This window comes from Lithobates pipiens, unplaced genomic scaffold (genome assembly GCF_037356315.1).
Source record: "Lithobates pipiens isolate NorthernLeopardFrog02 unplaced genomic scaffold, aLitPip1_a1.2 Scaffold_16, whole genome shotgun sequence".
Lineage (NCBI taxonomy): Eukaryota > Metazoa > Chordata > Amphibia > Anura > Ranidae > Lithobates > Lithobates pipiens.
The window spans coordinates 462800288-462821812 of NW_027507748.1; the positions used below are offsets into that span (position 1 = coordinate 462800288).

Consider the following 21525-nt stretch of genomic DNA (forward strand, 5'->3'; position numbering starts at 1 on the left):
TAAACACTTCAATACCAGGCACTTAAACACCTTCCTGCTCAGACCAATTTTGAGATTTAAGCGATGTCGCACTTTGAATGACAATTGCGCGGTCATGCTACGCTGTACCCAAATGAAATTTTTATCATTTTTTCCCACAAATAGAGCTTTCTTTTGGCGGTATTTGATCACTTCTGCGGTTTTTATTTTTTGCTAAACAAATAAAAAAATACCGAAAATTTTGAAAAATAATGTTTTTTTTTGTTTCAGTTTCAAAACTTTGTAAATAAGCAAGTTTTCTCCTTCACTGATGGGCACTGATAAGGCGGCACTGATGGGCACCAATGAGGTGGCACCAATGAAGTGGCACTGATGAGATGACATTGATGGACACTGATATGTGACACTGATAGGCGGCACTGATAGGTGGCACTGATGGGTGGCACTGATTGGTGACACGGATGGGCACTGATAGGTGGCACAAATTGGCACTGATAGCTGTCACGGATTGGCACGGATGGGCGGCATGGATGGGTATGGATAGGCGGTACAGATGGGCATGGATAGGCGGCACAAATGGGCATCGATAAGTGGCACAGATGGGCATGGATGGGCACTGATAGGTGGCACGGATGGGCACCGATAGGCAGCACAGGTGGGCACTGATAGGCGGCATTGTATTATATTAAACTGTACTAATGGATGCCAATCAGTGCCAAACAATAATGCAGGCCAATCAGTGATGCCCATTGTGATCACGTCATATGACCTGACCGGACGTCATATGACGTCCGGTCAGGATTTTGAAACCACTATGCCGCTGTGTATCTGTTATAGGGCGGGCAGCAAGTGGTTAAACTAGCAGTAACGCACAGAACTATACAGCATAAAACTTGCAGTAATGCACAGAACTATATGGCATTAAACTTGCAGTACCGCAATGAAATATACAGCATTAAGCTTGCAATAATGCAATGAAATATACAGTGTTAAATGGTCACTACACTCACACTAACTGAACTATCCCTACAATCACTAATGTAAAGATGAATAGTCACACTACACTCACACTGAACTATCACTAGCTTCACACTAAACTGATATTCTACACTGACAATAGAATCACTATAGCACACTAACTGTCTAACAGAACTGAACAGAGCCCTGTTCTATCTCTCTTCATGCCGCTATCACACTACAAATGGCCGCTATGGAAAGAATAGCTTCATATTGTTGGGGGCGAGACTAAGAGAAATGAGCCATGACAGTGTTGTGTGCCCTGATTTGGTGAAATTTTCATTGCTTCAGCCAATCAGGGCTTTCAATGCACTGTGCAGGGGCGCAGTGCATTGTGGATGCATTGTGGTAGTCCGAACTACCCTATATTTTGGCTGTTCAGAGAACTTACGAACAGCCAAAGTTCGGCCTGAACCCATGCTTGGGCCGAACCATTCGCCCATCCCTAGTAATGGGTAAGGGGAGCTGGGGACACTTTCCAAAAGTTCAGCTCAAGTGACAGAATTACTTGGAACCCCCCTATCAAAAGGTAGTGAGAATACAATAATGAGGCAAAGAACACTAGTATTCCAAATATACTAAAATTTGCTATATAATACTTAATGATTCCTCCTAATATTTGTGACACAACAAATGCCAAAGGTTACAGTTACCTCTGCATAGTTAATATGCACATTAAATCAGCAATTTCCCTATTTAATTGCCGGAATAAAACTGTTATCTTAAAGGGCAATGTGCTAATGAGAATAAGAATGCATACGCAACAAAAAAGATTAATAGGATGAAATAGCAGTTTTAATTAAGCTATTAATGAACCATGCTTAACCATTTAAAAAGCCTTTACATTGGACATAAATTCTGTGTATTTCCGGGGGAAGATATATGGCCACACGTTATAGGTGTTGACCTATTTCCACCCCCCCCCCACTTGGATTTAGAAATTCATTATTTCTCAGAATTAAACTTGTTCTTTCAAATTCTGTCTAGATTTAGTAGCAGATTGTTTTTCATCCATGTTAAAGGATCACACAACACCCATGCCATTAGCAGCTAGAAGCCACCAACAATTTTTGCTATTATTATCAGTCTTCGCTTAGTTCTGAATTAAAATTCTGACACATTTTCGTTATTCAGAAATTTGGATGCATTCAATTAGATTAGAATAATACAGAATTTTAACAAATCTGAAATAACGAAAAAAAAAATCAGACAAAATTTAAATTTGAATAGTTTTCGAGTAGTTTTTGAATACTTTTGGAATTTGAATATTTTTCAAATTTGATTTCCAAAACTTTGGAATTCAAATAGTTTTCAAATTCGAATTTGAAATCTTTTCAAATTTGAATAGTTTTCCAATTTCCAAACATAAAAGTAGAAAAGAAAATAAAGGATTAGTATAGATAAAAAATCTATTCTATTCCTTTATTTTCAATTCCATTTTATTCTTCTTGGAAATTGAAAAACTATTTGAATTCCAAAGTGTTTCAAATTCGACATTTCAAAATTGATTCGAAAATTTATTGAATTGATTCAAAAACATTTTGAATTGATTACAAAACTAATAAACAAAACAAATTCTGAAAACAAATTAAACAAATTTAACTAAACAAATTTATGTAAATAATGAATCAAAACAATTTTTTGTTCTGCTAATGTCTAATTATCAGCTATTTTAAGCAGGAGAAGGCTGACCATATGCTTCAAAAGGATTATTTCTACCGTAATTTATATATATCAGTAGAGGAAGCTATTATTTTTGATATTTCAAAGACTATATATATTTCAAAGAGTATCCAATAAAATAAGACATGCTGTGGCTCATTGTCTATATACAGAAAGATAGAAATACAAAGATATAGTATATATAAAAGGTTCTTGCATCATGCACACAAAACCACGATATGCAAAGCTATTTGATATCTGCCCTATGTCTTTTATTACCTACCATTTTCTTCTAAGTATGTCAGAAGTATAGAATTGGACTCTGTTCCCTCTGTGGCATAGTCAAGTGCAATGTTGCCATTCACATCTTGCAAAAGTACATTTGCTCCAGACTAGAAAAAAATAATAAAATAAAACAATATTAATATACAAACAGACTATGTGAAAAATAACGTTGACTATAATGTTACTGTATTAAAACCCTGTAATTAAATAAGAATGTACAATGTGGGTGCAATGGCAAATTTAAGTACAGTATACCACTTTCAAATGGGGAGAGTGTGCTTTTATAGTCCTTAAGAAATATTAATCTAGTCAGTAATTTATTTTTTTAGCATTTGCATAAAACCAAAATCACAATGCTTGAAAGACCTACCCTTTAATACATACAAAAGTCATCCTTCTATGGCTATTTTTCATCAAACACCTAGATAAAGTTCTGTGATTCATATAAGGCCCCATTCACATGGGGAGATTTGCTCCATGTCCTGTGCAGAACCATCTTTTACTGGAACGGGGATGCACATGTGCTGCATGCATTCCAGTGTCCCATTTTAGTCTATTGGGATTGCACAGACATAGCTTCTGTGTCCCTATGTAACATACAGGTGTGGATCTTTGAACTCCTCAAACTCACTCTGTGTGACCCCTGGCAAAGCACCCTTTCCCCATGTTGATAAGGACAAGGGCCTCTTCCCCACAACCCTGGCCAGTGGTTGTGGAGATTTGGGAGTGGAGGACTTTTCAGAATCTGGAAATCCCCTGGAGTACACCTACTCATTCATAAAAAAGTTGTAACCTAGAAATAAAGAAGCCAAAAATTTTGAAAGGTCCTTTATTCCAAAAATAAAAATCCCCAAAAAAGTCCCTTGTAAATCCATTATAATTCATATCATTCAGTGGTACAAATGAATGTCAATCTATGCCTGATGGCTGACAACTGTCATGACTCTGCAGTAATACTTTCATGTCCTGTCTGTCTCTTACCTGGTCTGTGTATCAGCCTTAGGGCCTGCAATCTCAAACCTGTATCATTATGTGATCTTCCACCCTAGCCTTAACAGGAACCCCTATTTAACACTGTGTTCTCCAAGCCTGCTTTGCCAAGCAATATTTGGTGTTTGGTTTCCTGTCTCCTGCTTGCTATGTGCTCTACGTCTGTCTGTTACTGATCTTGGCTTGTTCTTTGACTATCCCTGCCTGCTTGTCACCCTGACCTTGGCGTGTTCTCTGTCTATCCTTGTGTGCTAGTTGCCCCATCCTTTGGCTTATCTCCTGACTATGCCTTGTTGTCCTGGGCTGCTGCTTCCTCTCTATCCTCCTGTAGCCTACTATCAGTGTGAGCTGGGAGACCCTGGGAGCCACAACCTGGAGCCAGTTGCAGTGCAGTCCATCCTCACCACTAGAAGCTCTGGTGAACACCTGCTGGCTCATAGACTCCATGCCCTGGGGAATCTTATGCTCTAGCTCACAGTGGGATTTGTGATGGTGCTCCAGTGGACCTGCCTTTCTGAACTACCCAGAGTTCCATCCTCAGCAGTCAGCCATAGAGTCCACTACCTTAGCAGGTGCACTCCTGACTCCAATGGAGTGCATCTATCCTGACAACGACCCACAGAAAGAAAAATAACATGCCACAGCCCAGATATATCCCATTTGTTTGTCACCCACCCAATGGAAGGTCTGGTAGATGACAGCTGTAATATACATGTTGGGGGGTTTCCTGGACATGTCATTGACCATATATGTACATGACCATGTATAGTCAATGATGTCAACTCTATTGCTTACATGGTGGGGATTCCTGGTCATATAACTGAATGGGGCTGGTGACATCATTGATTGATAAGGACTCAATGGTGCACCTGCTGGCATCCTTAGCAACCAATGACTGCAAGAAGTTGTCATATATAATAACGGTAGTAATATTTTTTTATTATACATGACATTTGGCTCACGCCAAATGGGCAATTGTTTGGGTGTTCATCCTTAAGCTCCTCCCTAATTATAACATGAAAATTTAGTAAATATTTGATAATCTTTATAGTTTTTATCTACCCAAAGTAAAATTACTTCCTTTAGTAATTGTATAAATGTACATTTTTACCAAAATAAAGGGTGATTTTCTGTCAGTTTTGCCCCAAATTTCAAGGACAGACCCAGATATTTATGGAAAATGGTTTGGTAAATGACAGTAGCAATAAGGATCATTAGCAGTATGAAAACAACACAATATTTTATATGTAAACCTTTTCCAGGACTAAAATGGGTAAAAAAAACCCACAGAACTAAAGTGTTTAAAGGGGTGCTTGCGTACAGTTTCATTTGTTGTGTCATGCTCTTCTGAAACTTTGAATTGTAGTGCCTTAGGTGATTTTTTGGGAAACAATGCTTCAGTTAGTTTTATTTATAGTTATATTTATAAAATCCCATATTTTGCCAACAGACAACTGTTTCACTCTAGGCAACAAATGTTCCTGTAAATAAACTAGGTTAAATCTTGATAGCTTAGCTTTCATTACTTGTTGCAGTTACAGCATTGAAGTTGACACAAACACAATGCTTAGAACAACAGCAAAACGACTGATAAGTATTTTCATTTCAACACTATTAGCCTCACAGCTGGCTTTAAGGGAAACTATGAACCTAAATGTCCTACACAACCTCATTTAGGATATAATATAAAAAAGAGTCTTGAAGAGTACATATTTAAAAAACAAGGAATCTGCCATTTTAAAATGGCAGCATATGCAAAGCATTATTGGTTCTCTAAAATAAGTTTAACTGTTGTCATAATTGAATTAAATATGTGCTAAATGCTAACATAGCTTACTGTAGCTACACACAACTGTCACTTGTTTTTAAATTTAGTGACTAATTGCATGATTTTACATTCAGTTAAAAGGGATTCCTGTCTGTTTAGTTGAGGCCTAAAGATGGCATCACAAGCGTCACAATTGATTATCATAAAAGCGCAGTATTTCACTAGGCTGGTTCTAGGTGCTTGTTACAATTTAATATATCTGTTAAAGTGTAAATTTTACACAGAGTGATAGAACCAAAACATTTCTTATTATTGCTATATAACAGCTTTTTTTTAATCAGTTTGAGGCTTCAAACTGGACTTTTAGCTAACTCTCTTATGCCGTGTACACACAACCGAATTTTCTGGCAGACTAGGTCCGACGGTCTTCCGAACTGACTTTTCAGCAGAGTTCCGATGGACTTTCGGAACAAACAGACTTGGCCAGACACAATCACACCAAAGTCCAACGGATTCAGACATGATGACGTACGACCGGACTAGAATAAAGAAGTTCATAGCAAGTAGCCAAAAGCTGCCCTAGCGTTGGTTTTCGTCCGTCGGACTAGCATAAAGACAAATGGATTTTTCGTCCGGACTTGAGTCCATCGGGAAGATTTGAAACATGTTCTAAATCTAAAGTCTGTCTGATTTTTTGACAGCAAACGTCCGATGAAACCCCCACACAGTTGAATTGTCCAACGGATCCGTCTGACCTTTGCTGTCGAAAAGTCCGGCCGTGTGTACACAGCATTAGACTCCTTTCCTCCAGACAGCAGTGTTTTGTCAGAAAAACTTGCTTGACACTTGTAGACTCATGTAACATGTTTGGGTTCATTTAGGCATGCCAAACTCTTGGGGGGGGGGGGGGGCAATTCAATTCAATGGGCAGAATTATCATTTTATTTCAATCCTAATGAATTAACACTCTTAAGCATTTAGGCAGGTATGTCAATGCTTTTTCTGCCAAAACTCTGCTGCTCCTGGATGCACTGGCTGTGGGTTTTTTTCTTCTGCCTCTAAACGCCTCTAAATGCATGGACACATAGGCTAACATGCAGGGATGTTTAGAGGCAGGAAAAAATACCAAAGCCCCTTGGAGCAGCAGAAAAAATGTCCAATGTGCATGAGACAATAATGATGAAATCAATCTATTAAAAATGTTCACAAATTATAAAATTGCTCGCAATTGTAATTGTAATAACAATAACTATGGTTGTATGGCATTTTAGCTCCAGTGATCAAAACACATTTCTCTGTATTTATCAAGACTGTAAGTATAAATGATTATTTTAAAATATTGTAACTGTTTCACCTACAAAATGATCTGGTAAAATTATCCTTCGCACCCAATCCCAGTTCACCATAGATCAGTACACCAGTGTGTGAGTTGTGGTGCTACTCATAATGGCAAGTTCCATAGCCCTTCACTCATGATTGAAGGAATTACTGATACTTGTGAATATAAAGTTATAAAACTGTGGTTTCAGATAGAATTAATGTCATGCAGAATTTGGGGGTTGATAGACCAAAAAAAAAAAAGTAAATTATGGTAATAACATTTACTGCAGATAGATAATAAATAAAAAGAACAAAAAATATTACCACGCACTCATTGTGGGGATCATTTATATCTAGGTTTCACAGTGAACTGATAAGGGCACTTCTCCAATTCAACTGGGACTCACCTTTATGCGGTACCACCCCTTTCCTTGATTATCTCCTGTGAGGGCGAACAGGACCTGAGGGAGTGGAGGGCTTCTTCCTTCTCTGCCCCTCACCTGTTTCCTGTACCAACTTTTGCCTCTGGCCCCCTTCCCTCAACTCCCTCTCTTTTTTATCCTCTTCTTTTTCACTTTTCCCCATGCCAGTACAGCTTTTTTTTACCCTGAATGGTGTCTGTTTTATAATTCCCTAGGGCTCCTTGTGCTGACCAGAATACTTACCTGTCATAGTTCCAAGACCAGAGGAGATGTCAGTTATAACCCGCCTGTCATATCTTCTTGGATACTTGAGGGGGGTTGTGAGTTCAGTACCCCCCTGACTATATATGACTACATATAAGATCTCCACTTTTAATGTGTTCCTTTCCAAACTGCCTTTTTTATGTATGTACTGTTATGCTCTGGGACAGTCTTGTAATACTGTAATGTCCCCATGTATCCTATACTTTATTCCTGGAAAATATATTGTAAATGCAAGGTAATAAAGAAATAAAATGTAAATGTCTGTTTGCTTTAATGCTTTAGATGCTAAAACAATGAAGTGAAACCACATAATATGTATCCACTTCATATTACAAAGAATCCATTTTGATGGATTTAGCTTTAAAGATAATGCTAAAAAAAACGTTGATTTTACGTTAAGTCAGACTTTATAAGAAAATAAATCTCAAAAAAGTCAAAAATACACATTGGAGAAACATAAAAAAATAAAAAATAAAATAAATTCATATGTCATTTAAAAGCAGTAAAAAAAAACATAATAAAGGTATCAGCTAAACATTTTTGTGTGATTTTAGGTATAGATGGAAGTACATAATTTTACCTTGGACTTCCTCATTTAATTTAGCTATACATTCCAGTCTACAGAATATGACAAATGGTGAATTGTGACTTTCCTTGTTGCATTTAACATGACTGTATACATGAATGGATCTTATTAGAAATGTTAGATTAGATTAGAGGTGTTACACACATGATTAGAGCCTGATACACACTGCTAGTTTTTTGTTTGTTCAACCCAGCAGATTGAGCGGAAAAAAAAGCCAGACAGATCGCACTACCAATACAAACGATGTTGGTGCAGCTTCCCCCCACCATTGTGCCATTGTATTCTGACAAGCAATATCCCCCCACCCCCCGCCAGAACACACTGATCATATACTGATTTTCCAGCAAGTTCCTTTGACAAAAGCTGGTCATTATATTAGCTTCTGTCAGAAAGACAGTTGTACACACTGATCAAATGTCAAACGGTTCCTGCTGAATCAGCTGATTGGCTTTTTTTTTGTACCCAGCCTAAGCCCCATAAAAACTATTTGCACTGGTGATCTGATTATCCTTGTGATTCTCTGTCACAATTTCTGGATTTTTTCCTTATAGGGATATTTTTGAAATAAAAATGCTCTACATTGAGTTTTCACATCCATCTCTTGCTTTTTGACCTAAATATGCATCTTGGAAGATAAAAATAGAGAACAAAAAGATGATCTAAACAATGTTGTACTTGTGTCAATTTTGTATATGTGTTGGCATGAAAAATGTTTATTTCTATTTTATTTTGTGGCAACAGAATCAGGGTAACACTGGCATTCATTTAAAGATAAAGGTCTTGGCAAAAGCAGCATAGGGGCAGCACCAGAAGCTAGTAGACTGGAAGGTGCTACAAAGATAATTTTTTTTTTTGTACAGCACTAATTTTCCAGAGCTTCCTTTGTTGCATCTCCTGTGTAGTCTCTATGCAGTCACTTATGTTTATATCCATTTACTCCAGCAACAGCTGAATGCCATTTCTCAGGGCGGGTTTCCTTATGGTGAAAACAACAGACAGTGCTTGCATAATTTGTGCTTAAACAGCCACCTGTAACATCCATCGGATACGAGAGTGACCCAATGAAAGATCAGGAGCACATTTGAGAGACAAGAAAAGAGCATTGTCACCCTATAACATAAAGAGCCTGAACAAGGCACCATATTAAAGAGAGCTACATATAAAAAAAACATTGGCATGTAAAGTTGGTATGAAATTTGTATGGAATTTTAGTGGTTTATTGACATTTACTTTACATTGATCTACTGGGAAACCCAGCTCCTTTCTCCGCATTGACATACCCAGCTTTATTCCCCTCAATTGTATGTGCATAATTTTTAATTTGTTAACCTTAAACCTTATGTAGCACCCTCTAGTAGTGCTAGAGTGAAACAGGGTTTTTTCAGTACAGTCAAATGTTTGCAGGCTTGGCTGATAGCCAAGCCTGCCTCTGTTTTGATTCCTGGGTTGGCAGAAAGCCAGAGAGAGCTGGGTGAATCACAGACAGCATCACATAGACCCCCCCCCCCCCCCCAGAATATGCTGGAATCTTTTGGATGGGAAGGAGGAAAGGTGGAGCTGCCTGGAGTATTCTAAGGGCCCTGTCCAATCCCCAACTAGGATTGGCAGGGGGCAGGCCCCCTCAAATACTAAAGGTCAGCCCAGGTGGTGAGGAGTTGTGATCAGGTGAAAGATGGAGACGGAATGTTAGGCTGTCAGGGCCGTTGAGGGGGCTCCCCAGTCTGGGGGGGGGCTGACCTTGGGCCTGGGCTTGAGTGTGGACAGGACCCTCTTACAACCCACAGAAGTGTCCTGACCAGAAGGCATAGGAGGAGCAAGAGAAGACAGCAGGAGAACACTGCTGGGAAGGTCTCCGGGGGTTCCACAGAGGCAGCAAGGAGGGCTAGTGAATGTTCACACATTCAGGAGGATTGGGGAGGCACATCTGAGAGGACTGGGAGAGTGCAGTCTGGGATGGGTGCAGAGCCAGTGGAGTGGACTGTGGCTGACAGCTGTGGCCAGGGTGGCTGGCAGGGCCTGGGGATGGGGTGCTGGGATCAGTAGCCATGCGGACAGCTATCACTAGGATTACCACAATTTTTGCTACATCAAAGGTGCCCACGGTCCCTGCCTACAAAGGGCATTTGCTAAGGCCTGGCAGGACCAGTGTCAGGCCTAAAACATTGTGATAGCTGGTCCTGGAAGTGAGGAATTAAGTGATGTGCTGAAGAGTGATATCAGCAATCGAGTGATGTGCTGAAGAGTGAGATCAGTAATCAAGTGATGTGCTAGAGATGGAAGTGAGGAGGTGTTAATACAGAGACTGTATATAGTTTGAAGTCACAATTCTTTATCTTTTTCTTCAATCAAGTGGGCAACCCATATCTCTCTTATCTCCATCCAAGTTTATTCCCTTTTCAAAAACATCAAAACAAAGTACAAGGACTGCTTCTTGCTCCTGAGTGTCTGAATATTGTGTGCCTGGTTGTGCAGGGTGAGAGACAGACCACAACAACCAGCAGACCCTGCGGGGGTACCGCTACACTTATTTGTCATGCACATGCCCAATTAAACAATGCATCTGGACAAACTTGTAGGTATTAGACACCTTGTAGGTATTGTCTAATCTGCAAAGAAATGGTAGCATTTTTAAACAATGACCTCCCCAAAATTGAACCCTGGGGTACCCTTTCAACAACTCTAGACTATTCATAGAATAGATCTGTATTCTCTACTGTCTGAATGCAAACTTTAACACACTTTGCTATTTATTTACAGGCTAAATTTTCTTATTACACCTAAATATTTATACATTAGATTCCTGTGAGGGACCATGCTTTAGAAAAATTCAAATATACTTTATCCACAGCTACAGTTTTCCCTGAGTTTCAGTTTACTTCTATATAAAAAAGAAAGTAGATTTGTTTGATTTGTTTGCACATGCTTTTTCAATTTTGTAAATGCCTTTTTCTAATTGATTATCAACAGCAGGGTCATCTTTACTACTCACTTTTATATTGCTTTTCACACACAGACACCATCACCTTGTCTCTCTGAAAGACATCATAACTAGGGATGTTAACAGCCCAGTCACAAAGGACCAAAGAACCCAGCTCTCCAATTCAGCTTGCTAGACCTCTGGCATTTGTGAACATACACTTTGATTAATCATTATATATTTTTTTATTTGCAATATAATTGTTGCTTCATCGTGACTGCCTTTAATAAAAAAAAAAAAATTAAAAAAAAAATTAAAATACTGCAATATAGCTCCATTTTCCTTCTGTAAACATCGTTTTCCAGATTGGATGATACTGCAGAAAGCAGATTACGAGGCATGGGAATAATAAGGAAGGTAATGTTGTTTTTTTCCTTAGAACACAAGATTTCTGCAGTAGAACAAGACTGTCAGCGCTCCACAACTTTTGAATGCAGAAAACTGTGTTCTTAGCATTTGAGTTATATTTTTTAGAATACAAAATTAAGAGAAAACAGATAAGAAAATATTGACAATGGAGCAAGTCTTTTTTTCCCCAGTGTGAACATCATATATTAATTCAATTATTGTATAGATTCTAATTGGACACCTCCAGAGGCATACTCATGATATCATACAGCAAGAATACTGAAGGTGAAAAGGACAGTTTGAATATGTGAGTCGACTAAAATGTTCCTTTCTGCTAATTTCTGCATTCTGCACTTATGTACAATTATATGGGAATGCTTAATGTTAGTCTAAAAGATGCAGATGTGGGAGGCTCTGCTCCTCTCTTTTACTGGCCCGGCAGCTGGGAGAGGAGGAGGGAAGAGGAGGGAGACCGGGTGGTGATGTCAATACCCTCGGCCGAAAGTGGGAACAGGATACCTGTGAAAGACAGACATTCTTTCCCCCAACGCTCCCCCTCTCCCCCAAAAGGGGCCAAATGTGGCATCAGAGGGGGGAGAAGTACAAAGAGCAGAAGTTCCACTTTTGGGTAGAATGTCCCTTTAAGGTAAGAAACCTTTCACCTTTAAAACTACTTTAACTGCATTTACACTATATACTATAATTTAGGTTCATGCATTAGAAATTTCTGATGTATCTATATAAAAAGATTTATGAATTGTGACTTTGTTTTATACTTGAATTGTAAACTGTGCAGATAAAGGCACATCTCCCAGCCATCTCACAACTAGGTTGATTGTTTTAATTATGGTTACAGGTGGTCATGTATGTGTTGCATGTCACAGAACACACCAATAATACCTTAACCATATGTTAATATGTTTTTGATATTTAATGAAGATGTCCTTATATCAAGGTATGATAGGCATTTTTTATTTAGATGTAGCAGTTTCATGTTCTGGGGAGTTTGGTATTTTTTGAGCATAAACATACAGTACTGAGAGACCTCTTTCTGCAGGTTTGCAATCCCCTTTAAGTCTGGGTTCACACTATCTTCACAAGCGGCTCCCAGTAGGGGTCTAGTGCATCCCTGTTCACCGTTTCAGGTCCGACTTCAAGACATTTTGGCAGAATTCGGACTTGAAATGGACAAAAGACTCACAGGGTTCCTGGGCAAATTCGCACCGGAGCCGCAGAGGAGATATGTGAACCGGCTTCATAGAAAGCCGGTCACAATCACCTGCTATTGCAAATTGGCAATAGTGTGAACCCAACCTAAAAGTCTTCTTGTACTACCAGAAAAGTAGAAGCCAAACAACAGAGGAAAAATAAACGGCATGAATCATACAGATTATAGCCAGTGATGCAGCTTGTATATTTTGTTTATTTATCATTTTCTTTCCTAACATGCTTTAGATAAAGCACAATGGGGAAGATTTACTAAAACAGGCGCACACAGAATCTAGTGCACCTGTGCATGGTAACCAATTAGCTTCTAGATGTTATTGTTAAAACGTAATTGAACAAGCTGAAGTTAGAAGCTGATTGGTTACTATGCACAGCTGCACAAGACTCTGCATGCACTAGTTTAGTAAATCTCCCCCAAAGTCGGAACCTGATTGGCTGACATGGTGAATACATTAGGAAAATTAGAAATCAGACCTAATATTAAAAGTTTACATTTTTCTTTTCAAAATGTGTTGTATGAGTTATGGCCCCAAAAACAGGCCTCTAAAGGCCCTCTAGCAAAAATGTGATAAGTTATCCTCATCTTTTCATGCTAATAATGATAACTGAATAACATCACTTAGGCTCTATTCACATCTAGTAATGGCAGAGCGTCATGTTTTTAATGCATTTTTAAATATGCTTTTTTTATGCATTTTTGAAGCAGCACCATTCATTTGAAAGGGCTGTTCTATGTTTCAAAGACGCAGACGTCCAAAGACGTTTTGTCACGCCGCAAAATGTTTCTTTTGTGTGTTTGGGGTGCCATTAAAAATAACAGCACCCAAATGCATGCTGTGTGTTTTGCCAGGAGTTTACCACATTCCAGAATTGTGGGCAGAATTGTACAAATTTAGAACACTCAGATTTGAACTGGGCCTTAGACCCCATTGTAGTTATAAACCCAAGACAAATCTCTCAGGCACAGCTGACGCTGACTACTAGTCACACAAGATTCAGAATATGATTGGATGATGTCACTACTGTTCTGCTCCCTCTTCTTTTTACTGATTAGGAGAGGAAACAAAGCTGCGCCTCTACCAAGATGGTTACCTCCATAGACGCACAGTGCAAAACAAGGCAATGTGTATCAGTAATGAAAAAAAGATCAGCTGCATGGAGACCATAGGCAATACTGGTGACTCTGTGCTCTGCTTGCCTTTTGTGGGAACACCCTCCACAATTCAGGTCCCCTTTAAAAAGAATACATTTTTACTATTGTTTCAAAAAATGGAATACACCTTCTGTGCAAATTCTAAGAGAGGTCCTTTTTTTATCACTGCCTTTGGCCCCACTTAGCTTATGTAGCCCTAATGATACCTAATGTTTTTTAAACTTCCATTAAACTTTTCCGAATACCAGGGGTCTCCAAACTTTCTAAACAAAGGGACACTTTAATGTCTTTCAGACATTAAGGGGGCCGGACTTGGGCCAGTGGAGGTATAAAATGTCCTCCATTGGTGTCAATGGAAGGAATAGTGGCCTATTGTTGGCATCAGTGGGAGGAATTGTGCCCTTTCGCTGGTGTCAGTGGGAGGAATAGAGGCCCACTGTTGGTATCAATGGAAGGAATTATGCCTTTCTCCTGGACCTGAACTCTGGCCTGTTAAATGGATTCCGCTTATCTCCTGTGTTTGACCCTCTGCCTGTTACCCGGACCTGCCTCCTGTCTCCTTGCCTTGACCCTCTGCCTGTGACCCGGACATGCCTTATGTCTACCAGACACCATACCTCCGCCTGTGCTTTACAGATCTTCAAGTGTTTGACCCTCAGCCTGCTTCTGGACTTTCTGTCAGCAGTTTATCCCATCTGCCAGTCTCTGCACTGGTGCTCATCACTACAAGAACCTTCACTCAAGGCTTCTCCTGCCAACTGGGTAGCCTGTGCCTCTTTGTGCCATTCACTCCCTGTATCACCTCCAGGGGGCGAACTGCGCTTAGTCGCAAGGGTGAACTGCTCTCAGCATTTCGGCCTTGGTATGTACTTCTCTGACAGTGCTCCATTTTTTGTGCCAGTGGGAGGAATTGCTCACAAAACCTGTGAGCAAAGAGTAGGGGGCAGGGCAGAACCAGTCTATAGAGCAAGCCTAGAAGTCTAGAGCTAGAATTATTGTTCTCTCTATAATGTTTGCGGTGTTACCTCACATGTGCGGGGAGAACATATGTGTTCACCTCTGCCTGTGAGCATGAGGGGACAGGGGATATTCTTTATTTATGTTATTACATTTTTATTTTTACATTGTCCCTTTATTTTTTTTATCACTTTGATGTTTTTTACAAGAAATGCAAACATCGCTTGTGATAGCAATAAAGCATGACAGGTCCTCTTTATAGAGACATCTGGGGTCTATAAGACCCCAGATATCTCCTCTACCCTTGAAAGCACGAGCTAAAAAAAAACATTGATCTCATGCTTTAAAAAAAGTCTGTGTTTACATTTATTATAAGAAGAATACTGCGAATGTGTAAAAACATAAAAATAAATAATGTCAGTCACCACTATTACAGTGTAAATTGTCCAGCAGCACCACAAAAGTGAAATATAATCAGTATAAACAAAATGTAGAAAACAATTATGCACTAAACCCTTCATAATAAAGGGTCCAGGCTCTCTGGTAAGACTCTATATTGCCTGTGGTGACGGTGCATGCATGAGGTGGATTTTTTTTTAGGATTCACGGATTTGTGTTTTCTACAGTTGGATTTTAATAACCAAATATGAGATTTTTGTTTAGCACATTCTTTTTTTATACACTGTGCTTACATTTGCCCTAACCAATAGTGACAAAATGCATGTCGATTCTGGTTTCCTAGATAATACAGACAGTCAGAGATGTCTCAGTCTCCAATGAGCTCTATGATCAGTTGGCAGAACTACCCGCTTCAGTGCCAGGCTTCCTGATCACACGGGAAAGCCCAGGGAAGTGCCGGTGGACTATGGGGGGGGGGGGGCCCTATCGGTCACTCAGGGAATCTAGGGAATCGCTGACTGAAAATTGTAATTCTGGGGTTATAATAGACAGCTGCAGACACAACCCTGGTATAACCACTTGAACACAATCACGCATATAGTCAGATCAAGCATATATATGTGTTTGTGCGGCGAGTATTAAAGCAAGTGAAGCTGTTTTTCGGAAAATACTCCAGAATTATGCAATGTTGTCAGTTATATAACACATTGAGGATAACTTACCAAAGGATTTGAAAACATTTAGATAATAAATTGAGTTATCCAATTGTGTGAAAATAAAATCCCTGTGTACTTATTTCATCTGCACATGATTGTATAACTGCAGTGAATCTTCATGCAATTTATTGGGTGAATATTCTCGCATCATATGGTAAATCATTCTCAGAGTATACAGCAAAGCTCTCCTTTAAGTATCAACAGAGACAAAATACACTTATTTTTTTTTTTTTCTAGACACACCATGAAAGAATAAATGTAAAATGTCAACAGAAACAGGTATTACTAATGTCAAAAACCAAGGATGTCATATCTGTACTCATTTTAACATGATATTGGCATACCATCTGCTTGTCTACACACAGCATCTGACAAGAAGCAGCTCATAAATATAGAGCATGGGCCAATTGCTCAGAAGATAAACCTAATTTATTCTGTTTTAACAATTTAACTAGCTGGAACAACCTGTGACTTAGCTGGACAGAAGCCAAAACATTTATTTCAATAAAATTGTAGCCATGGAATCAAATTAAATGGTAGAGGGTTCTTGTGTGCATTCAGTATTTTGACTTTTAACACGACACAAATCACTAAAGCAATTCCCTTCAATAGTATACATTATGTAGACAATACTTTGACAACATTACAATTTTAAGCATTGCTGGATGAAGCTGCTGTATGTAAAGCAATAATTTTTCAAAGTGTGATCTCCCTATACATGACTAAGTTTCAAATATGAATTTTATTGTAAATGTGTATACTTTTAGTGAGTAGCCTTAATACATACTGCAGTATTATATGGGTCCCATCATATTACCAGGTCTGAAATTCCAGCATTTAAAATGAACAGACTCTTGCTTTGATTGACAGAACAGGACGCAGGAGGCAAGTAGAGCAATTTACCAGTAAATTTTGAAATTCTTAGGAAATTAAAAATGTACATTGCCTTTTTACAACTTTAGTATTTCCATGCAGGGTCCAATAAGATGCAAGTAGTGTGACCTCTTCAAGCACTGATGATGGATAGTTACTATTCCCTTTTAACTAAAGAAGAAAGAACATGGCTTTAACAGTGTGTGTCTGCATCTCAGGTATTGGAACCCTATAGGGTTGGAGGGGAGTGTGCTGGTTTTGGTGGGCGGGCCCGACCCCTGGTCTGCAGCTTGATCCCGTTTGGGGCGCCAGGGGGCTTGGGGCTTGTGTGCCTTGACTGGACATACTCCATTGCGGGGAATTGAATAGATGATCGGGGTCCACGATATTACAATTGATATATCAACATAATGCCTGATTGTTTTACAGGTCTGTTCTGTTAGGTTATTGTCTAGATCTATGTTTGTCTAGAATGGCTATGTATATGCAAAGATGGATTTTACTTATTTGTTATACGGAATGTTCGTCTTTATTGTTCTGATGAAAATCTTCAATAAAAATTATTGAAAATTAACAGTGTGTGTCCATGTGTTGTATTGGGAAAAAGATCAAATCAAAGATCCAAGTGGGCATTACTGCTACCAGGACAGGCAGATGTCCTCATGGCACTTTTCAAAATTATAGTGAAAGCATTGGATATACTTGCTGTGTATTCAATTATCTATTTTCAGCAAGGTCAGTTATCTTGGCCATAGAGTCCCTAAACAGTTAGCTATGTATGGATCATTTTTAGCTGCTCCTCCTCCTGATGATGATTTCTCCACTGCCCCCTCTTCCTGGTTCAGCCTGGTAAATTTTATACTGCTCGTCCCTTCCCCCTATTGAATCCTCTTGCACTCCTGATTATCCTCTTGTGTTCTATTTATGCGCTCATTTATCCTCCCCACCTAACAGAGACATGGCCAAGCAGGCCTAGTGGTACTCTTCCTGCCTGGTTGAGCTCTCAGGCTGTCCATTATAGAGCTTGTTAGTCTATAAGTATAAGTATGATATCCTAACCTGTTCTGCTATAAGATGTAAAGTACTTACACTAACCCAAATGTTATTTTTTAGATTTATGTTGGAGAATATACAGGATCAATCCCGTGCAATTTAATAGTTGAACAAGGTCAAGGACTTAGAAATCCCAAAAGAGAGGAATGATCTAGTTATAAAACCTTCAGACAAAAGAGGTGCTATAATGTTTGTTTTGTAAAATAGTCCATCCTATTACACCTTTATTATAGCCTACCAAAAACTCATAACAATGTGCTGGATCCATTGGGTCATCCTATAGTTCCAGACATTAATTGCTTGAACCAGCATGTGAGTAGGACTGTGGAGGACTACCTGTGCCCTAGGTGGATGACTCCTGTCCTAAATAAAAAGATACCATTCATGTTTTGACTATTCTGGATAACTTGCACATCTTCCTTGAAGCTTATATTATTATAGAACAGGAGTCTCCAAACTTTCTAAGCAAAGGGCCAGTTTACTGTCATTCAGGCTTTAGGGGGGCCGAACTGTATCCAGTGAGAGTAGAAAATGCCTTGGTATCAGTGCTCCATCATTGATTTTAATGAGAGAAATAGTGACCCATTGTTGATTTCAATGAGGAGAAAACTACGCCATTGATGGTGTCAGTAGCAGTAGGGGGAATGGTGCCCCATCATTGGTGTCAGTTGGTGGAATATTGCCCCAAGGGCCAGATAAAGGCAAGCAAAGAGCCACATCTGGCCCCCGAGCCACATTTTGGAGGCCACTGTTGTAAACTGATGTTGAAACATTCTATTTGACCATCCCCCATGCTCTGGCATTAAATGTAATTGCCTCTTTCATCAATGAATTAAGTCTTGATCTGCACAAACATAATGATTTCATTTTGTGGTTAAGTTTATCTTCACTCACAATGTTTTTTCAACAGCTCCCATTACCACCAGGTGCAGGGGGTGGGGATCAGGACTATGTGTGCCCCATCATATGTGAGTGTGTACCTGGGGTTTGGGAGGGTTGACTCATTTTCAAGGAGGAATTATTGGTGTACTTGTGCCTGGCATGGGTACACCAATGATATCCTCATAGTATAGTCAGAACTGAAAGCTCTTTTACAAGATTTTCTATAATCTGCTAGACATGTGCGCCGTCAATAAATTTGTTTTGTTTCATTCCATTTTGTATTAGCCGTTAATTCGAATTTTTGTAACAATTCCAAATGTTCGTTATGATGAATTTAAAAAGCAAAAAATACCTTTCTCAATATGGCAGTCATCGACTCACTATGCTCATTATGAGGGGCTCCCACCATCCCTGTACTGTGCTGACTTCCTGGGTTTGTACCCTTGCTGTGCTCATTATGAGGGGCGTAATTATTATGACAATAATAAAACAATATTAACGAACATTCTTATTTTGTCCGATTCTGAATCTCCCATCGACTACCAGTACCAGTCTCCCACTCCCATATTAAAAAAGGTAATTTTCCCAACCCTGACTCAGCAGCAGAAGAAAACCACTGATTGGTCATCAAAACATCAGTCACGTTTCCGTTGTAATGGAATTTGGATCTGAAATTCGTCATTGAAAATTTGTATACAATTCAGAAGCATAGAAATTTGTATTTTGGTTGCTTCCGAATGTGCAAATTTTGGGAAATGTCTATTTTAAATCTACACATAAATCCTTTTAATCTAAAGTTCATTACAAGGTTCAATAAGGCCACCTTATCTTTTCTTTAACTTGATGATTTTCAGTAATTAAGATAATTAAATACAGAATAAATTATACAGAGAACACTGCTACATGTGCAACTTTCCCAAAACACCTTATACAGTGCCTTGCAAAAGTATTCACCCCCCCTTGAATATTTACCTATTTTGTTACATTACAGCCTTTAGTTTAATGTTTTTTTTTTTTTATCTGAATTATATGTGATGGATCAGAACACAATACTCTAAGTTGGTGAAGTAAAATTAGAAAAATATATACATAAAACATTTTTTCAGAAATAAAAAACTGATAATTGGCATGTGCGTATGTATTCACCCGCTTTGTTATGAAGCCCATAAAAAGCTCTGGTGCAACCAATTACCTTCAGAAGTCACATAATTAGTGAAATTATGTCCACCTGTGTGCAATCTAAGTGTCACAATCTGTCATTACATACACACACCTTTTTGAAAGGCCCCAGAGGCTGCAACACCTAAGCAAGAGGCACCACTAACCAAACGCTGCCATGAAGACCAAAGAACTCTTCAAACAAGTAAGTTACAATGTTGTTAAGAAGTAAAAGTTAGGGTTGGGTTATAAAAAAATATCCAAATCTTTGATGGTCCCTAGGAGCACCATCAAATCTTTCATAACCAAATGGAAAGAACAAACCTGCTAAGAGATGGCCACACACCAAAACTCACGGACCGGGTAAGGAGGGCATTAATCAGAGAGGCATCACGAGACCTAAGGTAACCCTGGAGGAGCTGCAGAGTTCCACAAGAGAGACTGGAGTATCTGTTCATTGGACGACAATTAGCTGTATGCTCCATAGACGTGGGCTATATGGCAGAGTGGCCAGAAGAAAGCCATTACAGCAAAAAACAAAATGGCATGTTTTGAGATTACAAAAAGGCATGTGGGAGACTCCCAAAATGTATGAAGAAGTTGAACATTTTGGCGATCAAAGAAAACACTATGTCTGGCGCAAACGCAACACATCACATCACATCACCTAAAGAACACCATCCCTACGGTGAAAACATGGTGGTGGCAGCATCATGCTGTGGGGACGTTTTTTAGCAGTCGGGACTGGGAAACTGGAGTTGAGGGAAAGATGGATGGTGCTAAATAAAGGGATATTCTTGAGCACAGGGATATTCTTGAGCAAAACCTGTACCACTCTGTGTGTGATTTGAGGCTAGGATGGAGGTTTACCTTCCAGCAGGACAATGATCCCAAACACATTGCTAAAGCCAACACTTAAATGGCTTAAGGGGAAACATGTAAATGTGTTGGAATGGCCTAGTCAAAGCCCAGACCTCAATCCAATAGAAAATCTGTGGTCAGACTTAAAGATTGCTCTTCACAAGTGCAAACCATGCAACTTGAAGGAGCTGGAGCAGTTTTGCAAAGAGGAATGTGCAAAAATCCCAGTGGTAAGATGAGGCAAGCTCATATAGACTTATCCAAAGCTGTGATAGCCGCAAAAGGTGGCTCTACAAAGTATTGACTTTAGGGGTTGAATAGTTATGCACATTGACTTTGTGTTATTTTGTCCTATTTACTGTTTGCTTCACAATAAAAAAAAAATCTTCAAAGTTGTGGGCGTGTTCTGTAAATTAAATGATGCAAATCCTCAAACAATCCATGTTAATTCCAGGTTGTGAGACAACAAAACACGAAAAATGCCAAGGGGGTGAATACTTTTTCAAGGCACTGTATGAGAGATACCTATTGGTCAATATATACTTCTAAAATATATTTGTACAATGGATGAAAATTTTGAAAAGGAAGCCAGTGGGTTACATGACAGACTTTATAAATGTGGATAGAG

General features: G+C 39.1%; 1 protein-coding gene across 3 annotated transcripts in view; it reads right to left on the reverse strand.

Moving 5' to 3' along the window:
* The window catches only part of MYO16 (myosin XVI), a 555564-nt gene that overhangs the window by 342998 nt on the left and 191041 nt on the right, over positions 1–21525 (reverse strand). For all 3 annotated transcript variants that reach the window (XM_077482903.1, XM_077482902.1, XM_077482901.1), the window contains exon 5: positions 2942–3050. In XM_077482903.1, the coding sequence (XP_077339029.1) occupies positions 2942–3050 (109 nt within the window). The remainder of the gene's footprint in view (positions 1–2941; positions 3051–21525) is intronic.